This window comes from Lolium rigidum, chromosome 4 (assembly GCF_022539505.1).
Source record: "Lolium rigidum isolate FL_2022 chromosome 4, APGP_CSIRO_Lrig_0.1, whole genome shotgun sequence".
NCBI lineage: Eukaryota > Viridiplantae > Streptophyta > Magnoliopsida > Poales > Poaceae > Lolium > Lolium rigidum.
In genome coordinates, this window is record NC_061511.1 from 3894702 (window position 1) to 3912017 (window position 17316).

Genomic DNA, 17316 nt, shown 5'->3' on the forward strand with positions numbered 1-17316 from the left:
ACATGCTAGGCTCGTCAAGCAAACCCAAGTATTCCGCGTGTGCAACATGGCTTACACCCGTTGTATGTCGAGTTTATCACACCCGATCATCACGAGATGCTTCAAAACGTCGAACAATGCAACGGTGCATACGAGGGAAGAACACTTTATTTCTTGATATTAATGTGAGGGATCATCTTATAATGCTACCGTCGCGATCTAAGCAAAATAAGATGCATAAAGGATTAACATCACATGCAATTCATATGTGATATGATATGGCCCTTTAGTCTTTGCGCCTTCGATCTTTATCTCCAAAGCACGGACATGATCTCCATCATCAACGGGCATGATCTCCATCATTGTCGGCGTAGCGTCAAGGTCCATGGCGCCGTCTTCATGGTTGTTCACCTCATGTAGCAACTATTACAACTACTTTGAAATACTACTCAACATGAAATATAAAGACAACCATAAGGCTCCTGCCGGTTGCCACAATACAATAATGATCATCTCATACAAATTCATCATCACATTATGGCCATATCACATCACCAAACCCTGCAAAAACAAGTTAGACGTCTCTAATTTGGTTTGCATATTTTACGTGGTTTAGGGTTTTCGAGTAAGATCCAATCTACCTACGAACATGAACCACAACGGTGATACTAGTGTTGTCAATAGAAGAGTAAATTGAATCTTCACTATAGTAGGAGAGACGAGACACCCGCAAAGCCACTTATGCAATACAAGTTGCATGTCAAGCGTGGAGCAAATCTCATGAACGCGGTCATGTAAAGTTAGCCCGAGCCGCTTCATCCCACTATGCCACAAAGATGCAAAGTACTCAACTAAAGATAACAAGAGCATCAACGCCCACAAACCATTGTGTTCTACTCGTGCAACCATCTATGCATAGACACGGCTCTGATACCACTGTAGGATAACGATGCATAGAAAACAAAAATTTTCCTATCGCGAACACGCAATCCAAGCCAAGATGCAATCTAGGAGACGGTAGCAACGAGGGGATGATCAAGACTAACCCTTGAAGAGATTCCAAAGCCTATAAGAGTAGGCTCTTATTGCTGCGGTAGACGATCACTTGCCGCTTGCAAAAGCGCGTAGAAGATCTTGATCACGATCGGTTCCGGCGCCACGAACGGGCAGCACCTCCGTACTCGGTCACACGTTCGGTTGTTGATGAAGACGACGTCCACCTCCCGTTCCAGCGGGCAGCGGAAGTAGTAGCTCCTCTTGAATCCGACGAGCACGACGGCGTGGTGTCGGTGGTGGTGGAGAAATCCGGCGGAGCTTCGCTTAAGCGTGCGGGATGTGGTGGAGGAGAGATACCGCTAGGGTTTGGGGAGAGAGGGGGAGGCTAGGGCGCCGGCCAAGGGCAGCCCTAGGTGGTGCGGCCAAGAGTGAGCCAAAGAGTGGCTGCCCCCCTCCCTCTCCTCCTCATTATATAGGTGGAAACACCAAGAGTTCTAGTCCAAGTCTTCGAATAAGACCCCAACACTAAAACCTCCCATATGTGGGAAAACCTACCCAAGGTGGGAATCCCACTTGGGGTGGGATTCCCCCTTTCCATGAGGGGGTTTGGCCGGCCACCCTAGGGGAGTCCACCATGGACTCCTCCCCTTTAGGGTTGGCTGGTCATGCAAGGTGGAGTCCCTCCGGGACTCTACTTTCCATGGTGATTTCTTCCGGACTTTTCTAGAACCTTCTAGAACCTGCCATAAATGCACCGGATCATTTCCAAACTTGGAATATGACTTCCTATATATGAATCTTATTCTCCGGACCATTCCGGAACTCCTCGTGATGTCCGGGATCTCATCCGGGACTCCGAACAAATATTCGAACTCCTTTCCATATTCAAGTACTACCATTTCAACATCCAACTTTAAGTGTGTCACCCTACGGTTCGTGAACTATGCGGACATGGTTGAGTACTTACTCCGACCAATAACCAATAGTGGGATCTGGAGATCCATAATGGCTCCCACATATTCAACGATGACTTTAGTGATCGAATGAACCATTCACATACAATACCAATTCCCTTTGTCTCGCGATATTTTACTTGTCCGAGGTTTGATCTTCGGTATCACTCTATACCTTGTTCAACCTCGTCTCCTGACAAGTACTCTTTACTCGTACCGTGGTATGTGGTCTCTTATGAACTTATTCATATGCTTGCAAGACATTAGACGACATTCCACCGAGAGGGCCCGGAGTATATCTATCCGTCATCGGGATGGACAAATCCCATTGTTGATCCATATGCCTCAACTCATACTTTCCGGATACTTAATCCCACCTTTATAGCCACCCATTTACGCGGTGGTGTTTGGTGTAATCAAAGTACCTTTCCGGTATAAATGATTTACATGATCTCATGGTCATAAGGACTAGGTAACTATGTATCGAAAGCTTATAGCAAATAACTTAATGACGAGATCTTATGCTACGCTTAATTGGGTGTGTCCATTACATCATTCATACAATGACATAACCTTGTTATTAATAACATCCAATGTTCATGATTATGAAACTAATCATCCATTAATCAACAAGCTAGTTTAAGAGGCATACTAGGGACTTCTTGTTTGTCTACATATCACACATGTATCAATGTTTCGGTTAATACAATTATAGCATGGTATGTAAACATTATCATAAACACAAAGATATATAATAACCATTTATTATTGCCTCTTGGGCATATCTCCAACAGGTTTCTCTACACAGGATCGTCGTGCCCGCGAAGGAGCATGCCCCCTCTCCTTATATAGGGGAGAGGGTGGCTTACAGGGGAAGAAACCCTAATGGCATCTTTGAACAGACAAACTACTTTACAAAGCTACTTTAATCATAAGTGACACCGGTATCTTCTTTAATTAGGGAGGCTGACGTTCTCCGGTTGCTTTTGGCGTCACCTTCGTATTTTACGTCATGGCTTCGTTTAAAGCTACTTTGCTTAGCTCATCTTTGTCCTCTAGCTCCTGAGAGAATCTTTGACCGGTCTTGCCGACGTGCTACAGTGTAGCCTATACCGGTAATCCGGTATCTTCTTAGCTCATTCCGCCATACCCCTTCTGGGCATACCGGTATAGGCTTCCTTAGCCGAATGCTTAAGTTCATAGCCCGGATTAAACTTTAAACCGGTATCTTGATAGCCCAAACCATCCGGTTTGGCATGCCTTTGGCATACCGGGGGTCATCCCCCCAACACTAAGATCATCTTGTCTCCGTGAAACTTGAAGTTCAAATCCGTTTGAAAAGTAAGGAGCTGGAAATTTTATTTTCAGAAATAAGCGAGGTATGAGATATATGTGATATCTAAGACCTTATTGCAAGATGATAGAATATAATCTAGTGAGACTACATAAACTCATAAGTTTTATGGGAATGTACGAAGGTTGAAGACGTCGGGCGTCTCAATCCTCCAACTATTTGGGCACTAACGATATTCGCATATCCATGAAGTGATCGTCCTTAGTATGCACCGTTGCTAAGACTCGTCGTTTCGAAGCATCACGTGATGATCGGGTGTTATAGATTCTACGAGTGCATACAACGGGTGCAAGCCAAATTTGCACATGAGAATACTAAGGTTAAACTTTACGAGCCTAGAATGTACAGACATGGTCTCGAAAAGTCGTCATGATTTGATGGATAAATTATGAGTGAAATTGTTCATCATATTACAAAGTTACTAATAGTGAAATCTGGAACACTTGTCATATGATAATCAAACTTCAAAGTAAGAACCTCAAGGTTATTGGTATTTGACCAATGGACCTAGAAGTTATTGAAGGTGAAGTTTTTTCTGGGAATGAGGAAAGCTAAAAGAGAAACTACAAAAGATATTTTGCAGAAAAAAAGAAAAGACTAGAAAGTCTAGCTCATGTGTATATAGATGATATACATGTTATGGATGTATTCCTTGTTTGGTCACATAATGAGATTCTTGGGTATTTGTACCAGATTGGTTGGTATGAGATGTCATACAATACAACACAATACAAGAATACGATGGCCTAAGTGACTGATAAGGAATATGATAATAATGCACGTACGGAACATAATAAAGTGTTATTATGTTTGTCGTTGGCATTCTACCTAGCCCTTAGAATTTATAATAAAGAACTTAATAATTGTTGTTTTGCTCTGGTCAAATGAAAACAATGAGTTGTTCAAATTATGACATTACTCCATGTATGATGGATAAGTTATTATAAATCTTAATGGTAAAACACACATACATAACACTGACGCTAAAATGCCATAGGGCAAATGATTTGAATTCCACTTATTTGTGGAACCGCCATTTAGGTCATGTTAGAAAGGAACACATGAAGAAACTCCATGCAGATGGATTATTGGAGTCATTTGATTTTTGAATCGTTTGGCACTTGCAAATCTTTTCTAAAGAGAATGACTGAAATACCGTTCATAGGCCAAGAGTTCAACGGGCAACTAACTTAGTGGAAACATACATGATGATGTATATGGTTCACTGGACATAGTTGTGTGCGGGAGATTCTTCTACTTCATGAAAACTTCCAACAATGAATTGAGTATATATATGAGGATATATTCGATAAGGAAGAAGTTTGAAACATTTGAATGGATTCAAATAAATTTCAGCATGAAGTGGAAATCATCGTAATAGAAAAGTCAAATATCTATGATTTGATCATGGTGGAAATATTTGAATTACGAGTTTTAGCGAACATCTAAGAGAGTTATGAAATTGTTCTACAACTCACGTTTCTTGGAGTATCATAGTGATGATGGAGTATCCAAGAGACGTATCCAAACCTTGTTGGATTAATGATGAGATAAAATAAAATGACGCCATTATATTTTTGTGAATTATGCTTTAGAGACCACCGTTTTTACACTGAATAGAGCATCGTCATGATCCGTTGAAATGACACCATACGAGTTATGGCATGGGTATAAACCCTAATAGTCCTTTCTTAAATTTTGGTATGCATAGCATAAGTAAATAAGTTTACAACCAAAATCGGATGAATGTCTTTGTTGGTTATCCCAAAGAATTAATTGGGAATTCTTTCCACTATGGAAACAAAGACAAAAGTGTTTGTCGATGTTTCTTACTTATTTCCAAGAAATTGTTTCTAGCGAAGTATTTGAGTGGGAGGACAATAGAACTTGATAAGGTTTATGAACCTGAGCATAATGATCAGAGTAGCGCAGCATCGGAAATGGTTCCGAAAGCGGCCACGACGATCATGGCTCCCATGACTACAAAGTGTTTTAGCCATGGAGATCGAAGTACCTATTGAACCTTGTAGGTTTGGTTTACTTTGTGATTAAATAAATGATTTGTGGACAAAGGATTGATTTTGAACAATGATAAACCAACTACATACAAAGAAGTTATGATGGGCCCTGACTCCGTTAAAATGGCTATGCGCCATTAAATCCAAGATAGGTGAATACTTTCTGAAAGTAAATGAATCTATGAAATTGATGGACTTGGATGAAATATCCTTGAAGAAGCTCGACTTGTCTAAAAGTTGTTTACGACAAAGTTCAAAGAGTTGACTACGATAAGATTAGATCTTCCGTAGCGATGCTTATAGTCTATGTTGATTATTCTAGTAATCGCTGCATATTTCTTTTATGAGATATGCTAGTAGGATGGCAAAAATATATTACTTAACAGAAGTGTGTATTAAAGGTGTATACAAGATACAACCAAGAGTTTTGCTAGTCCGTGGAATACTAGATAGGTATACGAACTTCAATTAGATGAAGTGAGTATCGCGGAGTTGGAATCTTCACCGGATGAAATAGTCAAAGAGTTTTTGATTTCATCAGAACGATGAAGATGCTTGCATTTGCAAGAAATTAAGTGGGAGCGCTGAGACATATTTGTAATACTTTATGTAGATGACATATCGTTGATTATAAATAGTATAATTATATGATTGATTAAAAAGGTTTCATTGAGAATTAACATCAATGAAAGGATATGAATTGAAACATATTTAGTGTCAAGATCTATGAAGATAGATTGAAACACATAGTAAGTTTAAGTTAAAGTACATATAATGGATATTGAAGTAGTTCAATATAAAAATATTAAGAAGGTGTTCTTTTTATGTGAAGGTTTAACAAGACTTGAGTGTATATGACACTCAATGAGTAAAAACACATGAGTGATTATAGATCACGAATAATATGTACATAATCAGATGTCCTATGCTCTAAAGTGTTATGAGCAGTTACCAGAATGATTCATGTGATGATCATTGGACTACAGTTAGAATATCCTTGAGTACTTTAGAAGAACTAAGGATATATATAGTTTTGTATGGGGTAATGACAAACAAATCGCTGTAAAGTGTTGCACCGATATTAGTTTGGTCACATATAAAAATGAATTTCAAATCTCAATTAGGCTAAGTGTTGTTTAAAAGGTAGCACAATGCTAGATTTAGAAGAGTTCTAAATATTGTGACGGATTCTACAAACGAAGGCAGAGTATGTCATTGTTTTGACAATGACTGACGATGTTTAAAGTCGAGGAGTTCTTTGAGAACTTGGTGTAGTTCCGATAGTGTCCGAACTTTGAAGCTATATTGTGTGTGACAATATTAGTGACATATTTCAGACTGCGGAATTAAGGTTCCACCAGAAGACCAAACATATTTAATGCCGACTCATTTGGAAAATGAGTGATGCGTTGAGACGCAAAGGAATTGCAAAATACATACGTTTCTGAGCATGTCAGGTCCGTTGACTAAAACCTCTCCCGTGAGCAAAACATGATAAAGCACCAGAAGGCCAAGGTGTTATATCTTTACAAATGTAAACTAGATTATTGACTCTAGTGCAAGTGGGAGATCTGTTGGAGATATGCCCAAGAGGCAATAATAAAATGGTTATTATAATATATCATTGTGTTTATGATAAATGTTTGCATACCATGCTATAATTGTATTAACCGAAACATTGATACATGTGTGTTATGTAAACAACAAGGAGTCCCTAGTAAGCCTCTTGTATAACTAGCTTGTTGATTAATAGATGATCAAGGTTTCGTGATCATGAACATTGGATGTTATTAATAACAAGGTTATGTCATTAGATGAATGATATAATGGACACACACCCAAATAAGCGTAGCATAAGATCATGTCATTAAGTTCAAGTTGCTATTAGCTTTCCGATACATAGTTACCTAATCCTTCGACCATGGGATCATGTAAATCACTTATACCGGAAGGGTACTTTGATTACATCAAACACCACTGTGTAAATGGGTGGTTATAAAGGTGGGATTAAGTATTTGGAAAGTATGAGTTGAGGCATATGGATCAAGAGTGGGATAATTGTCCATCCTGATGACGGATAGATATACTCTGGGCCCTCTCGGTGGAATGTCATCTGATTGGCTTGCAAGCATATGAATGGTTCATAAGAGATCACATACCACGGTACGAGTAAAGAGTACTTGTCAGATACGAGGTTGAACAAGGTATAGAGATACCGATGATCAAACCTCGGACAAGTAAAATATCGCGTGACAAAGGGAATCGGTATCGTATGTAAATGGTTCAATCGATCACTAAGTCATCATTGAATATGTGGGAGCCATTATGGATCTCCAGATCCCACTATTGGTTATTGGTCGGAGAGAAGTCTCAACCATGTCTGCATAGTTCACGAACCGTAGGGTGACACACTTAAGGTTTGATGTCGTTTAAGTAGATATGGAATATGGAATGGAGTTCGAAGTTTTGTTCGGAGTCTCGGATGGGATCTAAGAAATCACAAGGAGGTCCGGAATGGTTCGGAGAATAAGATTCATATATAGGAAGTCACTTTCCAAGTTTGGAAATGATCCGGTGCATTTATGGAAGGTTCTAGAAAAGTCCGGAAGAAATCACCATGGAAAGTGGAGTCCCGGAGGGACTCCACCTAGCATGGTCGGCCAACCCTAAGGGGGGAGGAGTCCTAGGTGGACTCCACCATGGTGGCCGGCCAACCCCCCCCCCCCCCCAAGGAAGGGTTGGGAGTCCCACCTTGAGTAGGAGTCCCACCTTGGGTAGGTTTCGTCCTTTTGGCAAGTTTTGGTTTCGGGTCTTATTCAAAGACTTGGAGTCCAACTCTTGGGGGTTTCCACCTATAAATAGAGGGGCAAGGGGAGGGGCCCGGCCACACCAAGCCATGAGTTGGCCGCACCAACCCCTCTCCCCAAACCCTAGCCTCTCCTCCTCCACATACTACTCCCGCAGCACATAGGCGAAGCCCTGCCGGAGTTCTCCACCAACACCGCCACCACGCCGTCGTGCTACCGGGATTCCGAGGAGGATCTACTACATCCGCTGCCCGCTGGAACAGGGAGGAGGACGTCGTCATCAACACCGAACGTGTGACCGAGTACGGAGGTGCTGCCCGACTGTGGCACCGTCAAGATCTTCTACGCGCTTTTGCAAGCGGTCAAGATCTTCTACGCGCTTTTACAAGCGGCAAGTGATCGACTACATCCACCACGAGATCTAATCTCGTTAGGCTTTGGAAATCTTCAAGGGTTAGTCTCATGATCTTCTCGTTGCTACCATCTACTAGATTAGATCTTGGCTTGTTATTCGTTCTTGCGGTAGGAATTTTTCTGTTTTCTATGCTACAAATCCCATCAGAAGACTAGAGAGTAGCGCAGCAAAAGGAACTTTGTTGTGAGAGAGACAGACTAGAGAGTTCTGGGTGTTAGAGACTCCAGATCTGATCTGTCTCCTGGTATAGCCTGGGAGGAGGCAGCGACACGAGCCCGACCGCGTTGCCACACGTAGGAAGCCAGGGACACGCGGCGAGCATGCACATGCAGGTCGACACGTACCTAACTCAGTTGGTGCACCAAGCAAAAATTTAGGCTTCCTTGAGTGTGTCTCGAACTCGAACTCGAGTCACGAAATGCGACGTGCGTGACGAGGCGAGGCGGGGCGGGAAGAGGAGGAGGAGTGTGCGAGGGCTCCTTCTATTCTCAGTCACTTGGAAGGACTAGAACAGCAACCCTTATATATCACTCCAACTCACTCCCAACTAGCAATGTGGGACTAAATTTTTGTCCCCCAAGGCTGTCCCAAGCTGCCAACGTGATGGGCCTTGAGATTTCAGGAACTGTAGACTACATGGGTTGCCTTACTGGGTTGCAGCCCATCTACATTCAACAATCCCCCACCAGATCTCATATGCACATCAGATGACACATTAGTTCCATTCACTGTTTAATATACCTGCTCTTCAGTGGAGACTGTTAAGTTGAACTTCCACCTAGGCAAGGAGCTATATTTGACTACAACTGAACAATGGACTATGCCTTGAATTGTTAGCCTTGTGCAGCAAGTTTCACTCAATGCCGGCACGGTACTAGGCTACCATAGCCTTCCCCTCGGGTGGAGCTTATAAGTCATACTCCTCGGCCCTTCATGAGATTACTAGAGATTCACCCAAATCTCCCACACTATGACCAGTAGTGTCACTCGTATAGGTGTGTTCTTCAAAGATCGCCCTGTAGGACAACATCTTCGCTCGTCAAGAGCCGCTCAGAACACATTAAGACATTGTCAACCTGTCTTACAGTAACTATGAGAGAATTGCATCTGCAGCAGAGTGGGAGTATTAAATTTTCTCTCAACTCAGTTACTCTGGTTTGTTTTCCCAGGTTCTACTTCACGGAATTTCCGATCACATAGGTTGGGTTACCCCCTCGGCAACTCACGTGGGTCTCAAACCCACCTCCCTTGATGCAAGGTATATCATATTTCTTGATAGTCCTTTTGTGAAAGGATCTGCCAGATTCTTAGCACTTTGGACATAATCCAATGCTATCACTCCGGAGTTTTTCAGCTTTTTCGACAGACTTCAATCTCCTCTTGACATGTTTGGAACTTTTCATATTATCCTTAGAACTTTTCACTTTGATAATCACAGTTTGATTATCACAGTTCATGAGGATAGCCGGTATTGGTTTTTCAACCATAGGCAAGTCCATAGAGAGCTCACGAAGCCATTCTGCTTTGATAGTAGCCGTATCTAATGCTGTGAGTTCTGCTTCCATAGTTGACCTCGTTAAGATGGTCTGCTTGCAAGACTTCCAGGAAACAGCGCCACCACCAAGAGTGAAAACATATCCACTTGTGGCCTTCATTTTAGCATCTGAAATCCAATTTGAATCACTATACCCTTCAAGTCCTCTTGGATACCCGGTATAATGAATTCCATAACTCATGGTTCCCTTTAGATAGCGCATCACTCTCTCAAGAGCATGCCAATGATCATCTCCCGGGTTGACCAAAAACCGGCTAAGGTTGCATACAGCAAACGAGATATCAGGCCTTGTAGCGCAAGCTAAATACATGAGTGAACCAATGATTTGAGAGTATATCAACTGATCTCTAGTTGCCCTTTCATTCTTTCGAAGCAAGACACTAGGATCATAAGGTGTGAGAGAAGATTTGCAATCAGCATAGCCAAATCTGCTCAACACCTTCTCAACATAATGAGATTGCACAAGTGTAATCCCATTATTCTCATCTCTCGGTAACTTGATGTTTAATATAACATCAGCTTCTCCAAGATCTTTCATCTCGAAACACTGAGATAAGAAGGTTTTGACCTCCTCAATCACTTTGAGACTTGTCCCAAGAATTATTATGTCATCCACATACAAACATAGGACAACTCCCTCACCCCCACCATGGCGGTAGTACACACATTTTTCGGCTTCATTAACAACAAAGCCCACCGATGTTAAAGTTCTTTCAAACTTCTCATGCCATTGTTTGGGCGCTTGTTTGAGACCATACAAAAATTTCTTTAATTTACACACCTTTCTTTCTTGACCTTCTAGTACGAAACCATCAGGTTGTTCCATGTAAATTTCCTCGTCCAACTCTCCATTCAAGAAAGCCGTCTTAACGTCCATTTGATGAACGAGAAGACCGTGTGAGGCAGCCAATGACAGTAGTACTCGTATTATGGTCAATCTCGCCACAGGTGAGTATGTATCGAAGAAATCTTCGCCTTACTTTTGGGTAAAGCCTTTGGCTACAAGCCGAGCTTTGTACTTCTCAATAGTACCATCAGCTCGAAGCTTCTTCTTAAATACCCATTTACATCCTACAGGTTTGCACCCATAAGGACGCTCGCTAACTCCCACGTTCCATTAGCCAAGATGGAATCCATCTCGCTTTGAACCGCTTCCTTCCAGTAGTCTGCATCAGGAAATGCAAGAGCTTCTGAAATGGTAGTGGGAGTATCATCCACAAGATACAGAATGAAATCATTACCAAAAGACTTTGCAATCCTTTGTCTCTTGCTCCTTGTGAGAGCTTCATTGTCATCTTCATCAGAATCTGAACTCTCATCATCAGATTCCTCATCGGACTCCATAGGAGTTTCATGTATTGGATCAGATTCCCAACTAGACATGCCATGCATATCTCTCATAGGAAATATATCCTCAAAGAATGTAGCATATCTTGATTCAAAGATGGTGCCAACATTCATGTCGTCCACTCCAGATTTCACCACAAGAAATCTACAGGCAATGCTATGGGCAACATAGCCAAGAAAGACATAGTCCACGGTTTTTGGTCCAAGCTTTCGCTTCTTGGTGATTGGCAAATTCACTTTTGCCAAACAACCCCAAGTTCGTAGGTAGGAGAGTGATGGCCTTTTCTTTTCCCATTCCTCATAAGGGGTAATCTCTTTATTCTTGGTTGGAACACGGTTTAGGACATGACATGAAGTCAATATAGCCTCCCCCCACCATTCTTTGGATAAACCCGAAACATCTAACATGTCGTTAACCAAATCTGTTAGAGTACGTTTTTTTCCTTTCCGCAATCCCATTGGATTGTGGGGAATTGGGAGGCGTCCTCTCATGGATTATACCATGTTCCGCACAGAATAAATTGAACTCATTAGAAAAGTACTCTCCACCACGATCGGATCGAACCCTTTTTATCTTTCTTTCAAGTTGGTTCTCAACTTCAGCCTTATAGATTTTAAAGAAATCAAGAGCCTCATCTTTAGTTTTCAGGAGATACACATAACAGTACCTAGAGGAATCATTAATCAAAGTCATAAAATATTTCTTTCCACCTCTTGTCAACTCACCATTCATCTCACATAGATCTGAATGTATGAGCTCTAGTGGTGCCAAGTTTCTTTCCTTCGCAGGCTTGTGACGCTTGGGTGGCTGTTTTGCTTGCACACAAGCATGACACTTAGAGCCTTTGACAAAGGTGAATTTCGGAATTAAACTCATATCAGCAAGCCGCGGCATACAACCGAAATTAACATGACAAAGTCGTGAATGCCAAACATTAGTCTCATTAGCGCTAGTGCTTACATGGTTCACAACATTATCACAGAAGTCTTCTAGAGAGAAGGGAAACATTCCCTCACATTCATAGCCCTTTCCAACAAAGTTTTCATACTTAGACAGTACAACTTTATTGGACTCAAACACCAACTTAAACCCATATTTCATGAGACGGGAGCCACTAACGAGATTCTTCTTGATAGAAGGGACATGCAAAGACGTTCTTCGCTTGCACGATCTTTCCCGAAGTAAACTTCAGATCTACCGTGCCAACACCACGAACAGTAGCATGTAACCCATTCCCGATCATTACTAAGGAACCTCGGGCCTGATAAGAGGTAAACATGGAGGTGTCAGCACACACATGAACAATGGCACATGTATCAACCCACCATTCTGTGGGCTGAAACACAGAAAGAACAGTAGGTAATATATTACCATACCCTGTAGTTCCTTCCTCAGTGTTACCAATGACCATGTTGACAAAAGTTGAGTTCTGTCCAGCCTGACCTTTCTTTCCTTTGCGTCGTGGACAACGATGAGCCCAATGTCCTATCTCGCCACACACCCAACAAGGATCTTTCTTCTCCGTTTTCCCCTTCTTCTTGAAGTTGGTAGTCTGGGAGACTCCTTTGTTCTTTCCCTTGGACTTGTGGACATTTTTCTGTACCATATTGGCAGCAGAACGTCCCTCGGTTCCTCCAGTGTGTTTGTCTTTTGCCCTCGCCTTCTCCTCAACATCCAGAGAGCCCATGATATTCTCAACAGAGAACTCATGCCTCTGATGTTTCAGCGAGGTGGCAAAGTTCCTCCATGAAGGGGGAAGCTTAGCGACAATGCATCCCGCGACAAACTTGTCCGGTAGCACACACTTGAGGAGCTCAAGTTCCTTTGCCATGATCTGTATCTCATGAGCCTGTTCTACTACAGATCGGTTCTCAACCATTCTGTAGTCATTGAACTGCTCCATAGCGTACAGTGCACCTCCGACATCGGCATCACCAAACTTAGCGTCTAGTGCATCGCACAGTTCCTTCCCATTTCGGATGTGCAGATAAGCATCAACCAACTTGTCTCCAAGCACACTTAAGTCTACACGCGGTTGCCAGCATCCGCGCCTAGACTCGGGGGCTACTCCCATTGGGAGCACTGAACGCGCACCCGATGAAATATGGACTCGAAGACTTTTTCAGATCCAGAATCATGCCTGGGGACTTGATTCTGTGTAGGGTAACGTTGTTTTACCATCGGCAGTTAACTAGCAAAGCTGGGCACGTTACTCGATATCCTTTACGTACTAAACCTTTGCTTAAAAATATTAAAGTCTCGATATAAGAAAATGTATCGAATGATCCTGGTAAGCTTCGACAGAAGAAAACATTCGAGTAGTGCAACTTGAGTCTACGCACGGTTGCAAGCATCCGTACCTAGACTCGGGGGTTACTCCCATCGGGAGCGCTGAACGTGCACCTGATAAAAGAAGACGCTACTATTACAAAGAAGTCAAGATTTATCGGCTAAGGCGAACATTCGACAGAAGATATGTTTTTACTCCCTGCCCGAAGTATCTTTGGCCAGTCACTCGGGGACTACTGATGTGGGCATTATCATTCGGCTAACTAATATTGTGCTTCCTCTTACGACCCAGTCAGGGGCCCATGAAGGCACTCGACATCCAGGTGGGCTGTCACGTCGGTTCCAAGAAAGGATTCTTGAAGAACAAGGCAAGGAGACGACAAATACAAGGAAAGTTTAGACTTAGGACTCTTTGTAACCTAGTCGTACCCGGACAGACCTCTCGAGACCTGGCTCCCAATATAAAGGCCATGATAGGGGCTGCCGAGGGACACACAATCATAATAGCCATTACCATTGTAAGTCTAGAGCTAGGTCACCGTGAAGCCTAGCCTCCTGACGAAGGTCATAGTCGAAACCTTTGGCACCCCATTGTAACCGATATTTTCAGCAATCAAGATCAGACAATCAGAATATAAGGGTTTTACCTCATCGGGGCACCGAACCTGGGTAAATCGCTCTCCCCGCTTGTTTGATAACCGATGTCTCGTGTCAGCCTACATGATTACATCTACCCTAAGCCCTTTACGGAGGGTATTGCCGGGAAGTACCCTCGACAAAGTGGCTAGTAGGTCATGCAATGTTGGCATTTCCTAATTATTGTTGAGAGTGATTTGCGAGGGTTGCTATCCAAATGTCTCATCACGCACACATAGATTGAAGAAAACTAAGCTAAAAAAAGTTAGAACACCTAAGATAAAATAATTTCCATCCTACTAATTGCAATGGCTCCATGTTAAAAGTCCTAGCTGGCAATGACTTGTAGCGTGCTCTTTTTAGGTGTGGCAAGGGATATTTTTCTGAGACACATGCCTACTGGCTGAAAATATCAGCGCAGCCACCGTCGTTTCCAAGAAACAGCCCTCTGGTCCATGGACCCGGCGCACGCTCCGGTGAAGCTTCCCTGGCATCGGGGTCTGCGCATGGATAACTCGTGGGTGGGCCCGGCCGTCCCCTCTCCACGCAGATTTTTGTACCCGCCCGCGTAAGGAACCCTACCAAACGGATTAGCCCAACCCACCCCGGCAACCAGCAGCAGCAGAGCAGCTGAAAAAGACAGCTTGGACAGCGCCGGCCAGCCCAACCACCGGTCGGAGCGGCGGCGGCGAGGGGGGATCCGCCATGGTCGGCCTCGTAGGTGGCGCCGCGCGGGCCTGGAGGCTCAGCGACGAGGCGGCGGGTGCTGGAGGAGCGGCGTCGGCGGCCACGGAGGCGGAGCACATGCGGCGGCTGCACGGCCACGCGCCCGCCGAGAACCAGTGCACCTCCGCCCTCGTCAAGCACATCAAGGCCCCCGTGCACCTCGTGAGACGCCCACCCTTTCCCCTTCCCCTTTCTTGCTTCCTTCCGCTGCTGTTCCTTTCACTGTTGCGTGGGTTCGTCGATTCCCTTGCCGTGCTTGCCTCGGTTGGTGGTGGGTACTGTCTTTTCTTGGATCTGGAGCTCACCTCTCGCTGCGCTTGGTTTCTCGATCTTGTTCGGATGCTTCCCTGTCGGTTGATACCACTGGTGTGGCGGAGTTCAATGTGCCGATTCCTCTCTCTGTTTTCCTGGCGGGCGGATGGATATCTGTTTCATGGCGTGGACTTGTTTTGATTGAGTTGGTGCCGGGCTTGCAGGTTTGGTCGCTGGTGCGGAGCTTCGACCAGCCGCAGCGCTACAAGCCGTTCGTCAGCCGCTGCGTGCTGCGCGGGGGCGACCTCGAGATCGGCAGCGTCAGGGAGGTCAACGTCAAGACCGGACTGCCGGCCACCACTAGCACCGAGAGGCTCGAGCAGCTGGACGACGACGAGCACATCCTCAGTGTCAAGTTTGTTGGCGGCGACCACAGGCTCAGGGTACGTGTGCTGCTATTGATATTAGCCATTTCGTGCTCTTTTTCTTGCAGTACTTACCAAAACCGAATGTTTCATTTCAAGTCTGATGCTAACATGACCATAGATATTAGCTTGAGGAATAACATTCGATGCAATAACTTTGTCTGCCAGATCAGAAAGCTTGTTTTCATTTATGTGTCGTGACAAATATATAGCATTTCACTCACTGCATCTATTGTTTGTAACTACACATCTAGCTTCTGAAGATATCACCGAGTGTTCATCTGTCAGAAAGCTTGTTTTTATTTGAGTAGCATTTTACTCTCTCATTTGTGTAACTACTAATCAGAAATAAAGCATTTAGCTTCTAAAGGAGATCACCGAGTGTTTATTGGTCAGTCTTACTAGAAAATCACGCATTTGACCTACTAAGGAAGGAACATGATCATCATAGTTTGCAGTGTGAAATTTGCATGATTTGTCTGCCTTCTATAGAAGGAAATCACGTGTATGAATTTAGTGATCTGCATGTGGCTTTCCTGTTTCTCCAACCTTGCAAGAAGAAGATTTTGACCATAGTTGCCACTATTGTAAAGCAAAGGTTTTTGATTGGACATGCCTCCGCTGATGATCTTTACTACTTCTTCAAGCGTCTGTTTGATCCATGCTAATCTTCTGTGTTGCCACTTCTTCAGAACTACTCATCCATCATAACTGTCCACCCAGAGAGCATTGATGGGAGGCCAGGGACGCTTGTAATCGAGTCCTTCGTGGTTGATGTGCCTGACGGCAACACAAAGGATGAAACCTGCTATTTCGTTGAGGCCGTGATCAAGTGCAACCTCACATCTCTCGCCGAGGTATCGGAACGGCTAGCGGTTCAGTCACCTACATCGCCGCTTGAGCAATAGCATCCGCCCCGGCACGTACATGTGAATCAGCATGAATAAGAAGATTCAAAGGCCAGCCAGAAAATCTGATCTTTTTCAGAATGGTAGATTCTCCATTTTGTTTTCACATGTCTCTTGTAAGGATTAGTATGTAGGCTATGTATTTGTAGTAGGTAGCTAGTGATGCTTTAGGTCTTAGCAACTGCACCTGAGCTACCTCATGGTTATGTATGCATACCTAGTATGTATATGTAACAGAGAAGCATATGGAGTAGTTTTTGCCATCTTTGGTGCATTTGAAACAACCTAGTGTTTTTTCTTTTTCTGCATTTGCGATGCCTACTGTACTATATTCTCGGATGACTTTCCACTAACACTTGGGATTGGGGATTTTGACTTGTAGATTTTGGGAGTGCGCTGTAATATATACATTGGTGGAAGAGTTCTCATTCGCTGCTACTGAAATGGAAAGTAAATGGATATTTTTCTTTGCAATTTTAAGCACTTGGTGGAAGAGTACTCCTCTCAGAGTTAAATGATATGATAGTATATCTGTGTCAACAATTCTTAGACGAGGTCATGAGTTCTTGTGATTGTAAGAGACAGAATTGATGAGGAAAATGTCTAAATTTTCCTGTGTGCAGCTAGCCATTTCCTGTGTGAGGTCAGCCCCTCC

General features: G+C 43.5%; 1 protein-coding gene across 1 annotated transcript; it reads left to right on the top strand.

Annotated features, from left to right (window-relative positions):
- Positions 1-15055: 15055 nt before the first annotated feature.
- On the top strand, positions 15056-17099 carry LOC124708579 (abscisic acid receptor PYL5-like). Its single transcript, XM_047240260.1, has 3 exons — positions 15056-15238; positions 15553-15771; positions 16446-17099. The coding sequence occupies exons 1-3, from the start codon at positions 15056-15058 to the stop codon at positions 16659-16661; spliced, it is 618 nt and encodes a 205-aa protein (XP_047096216.1). The 3' UTR covers positions 16662-17099.
- The last annotated feature ends 217 nt before the right edge of the window (positions 17100-17316 follow it).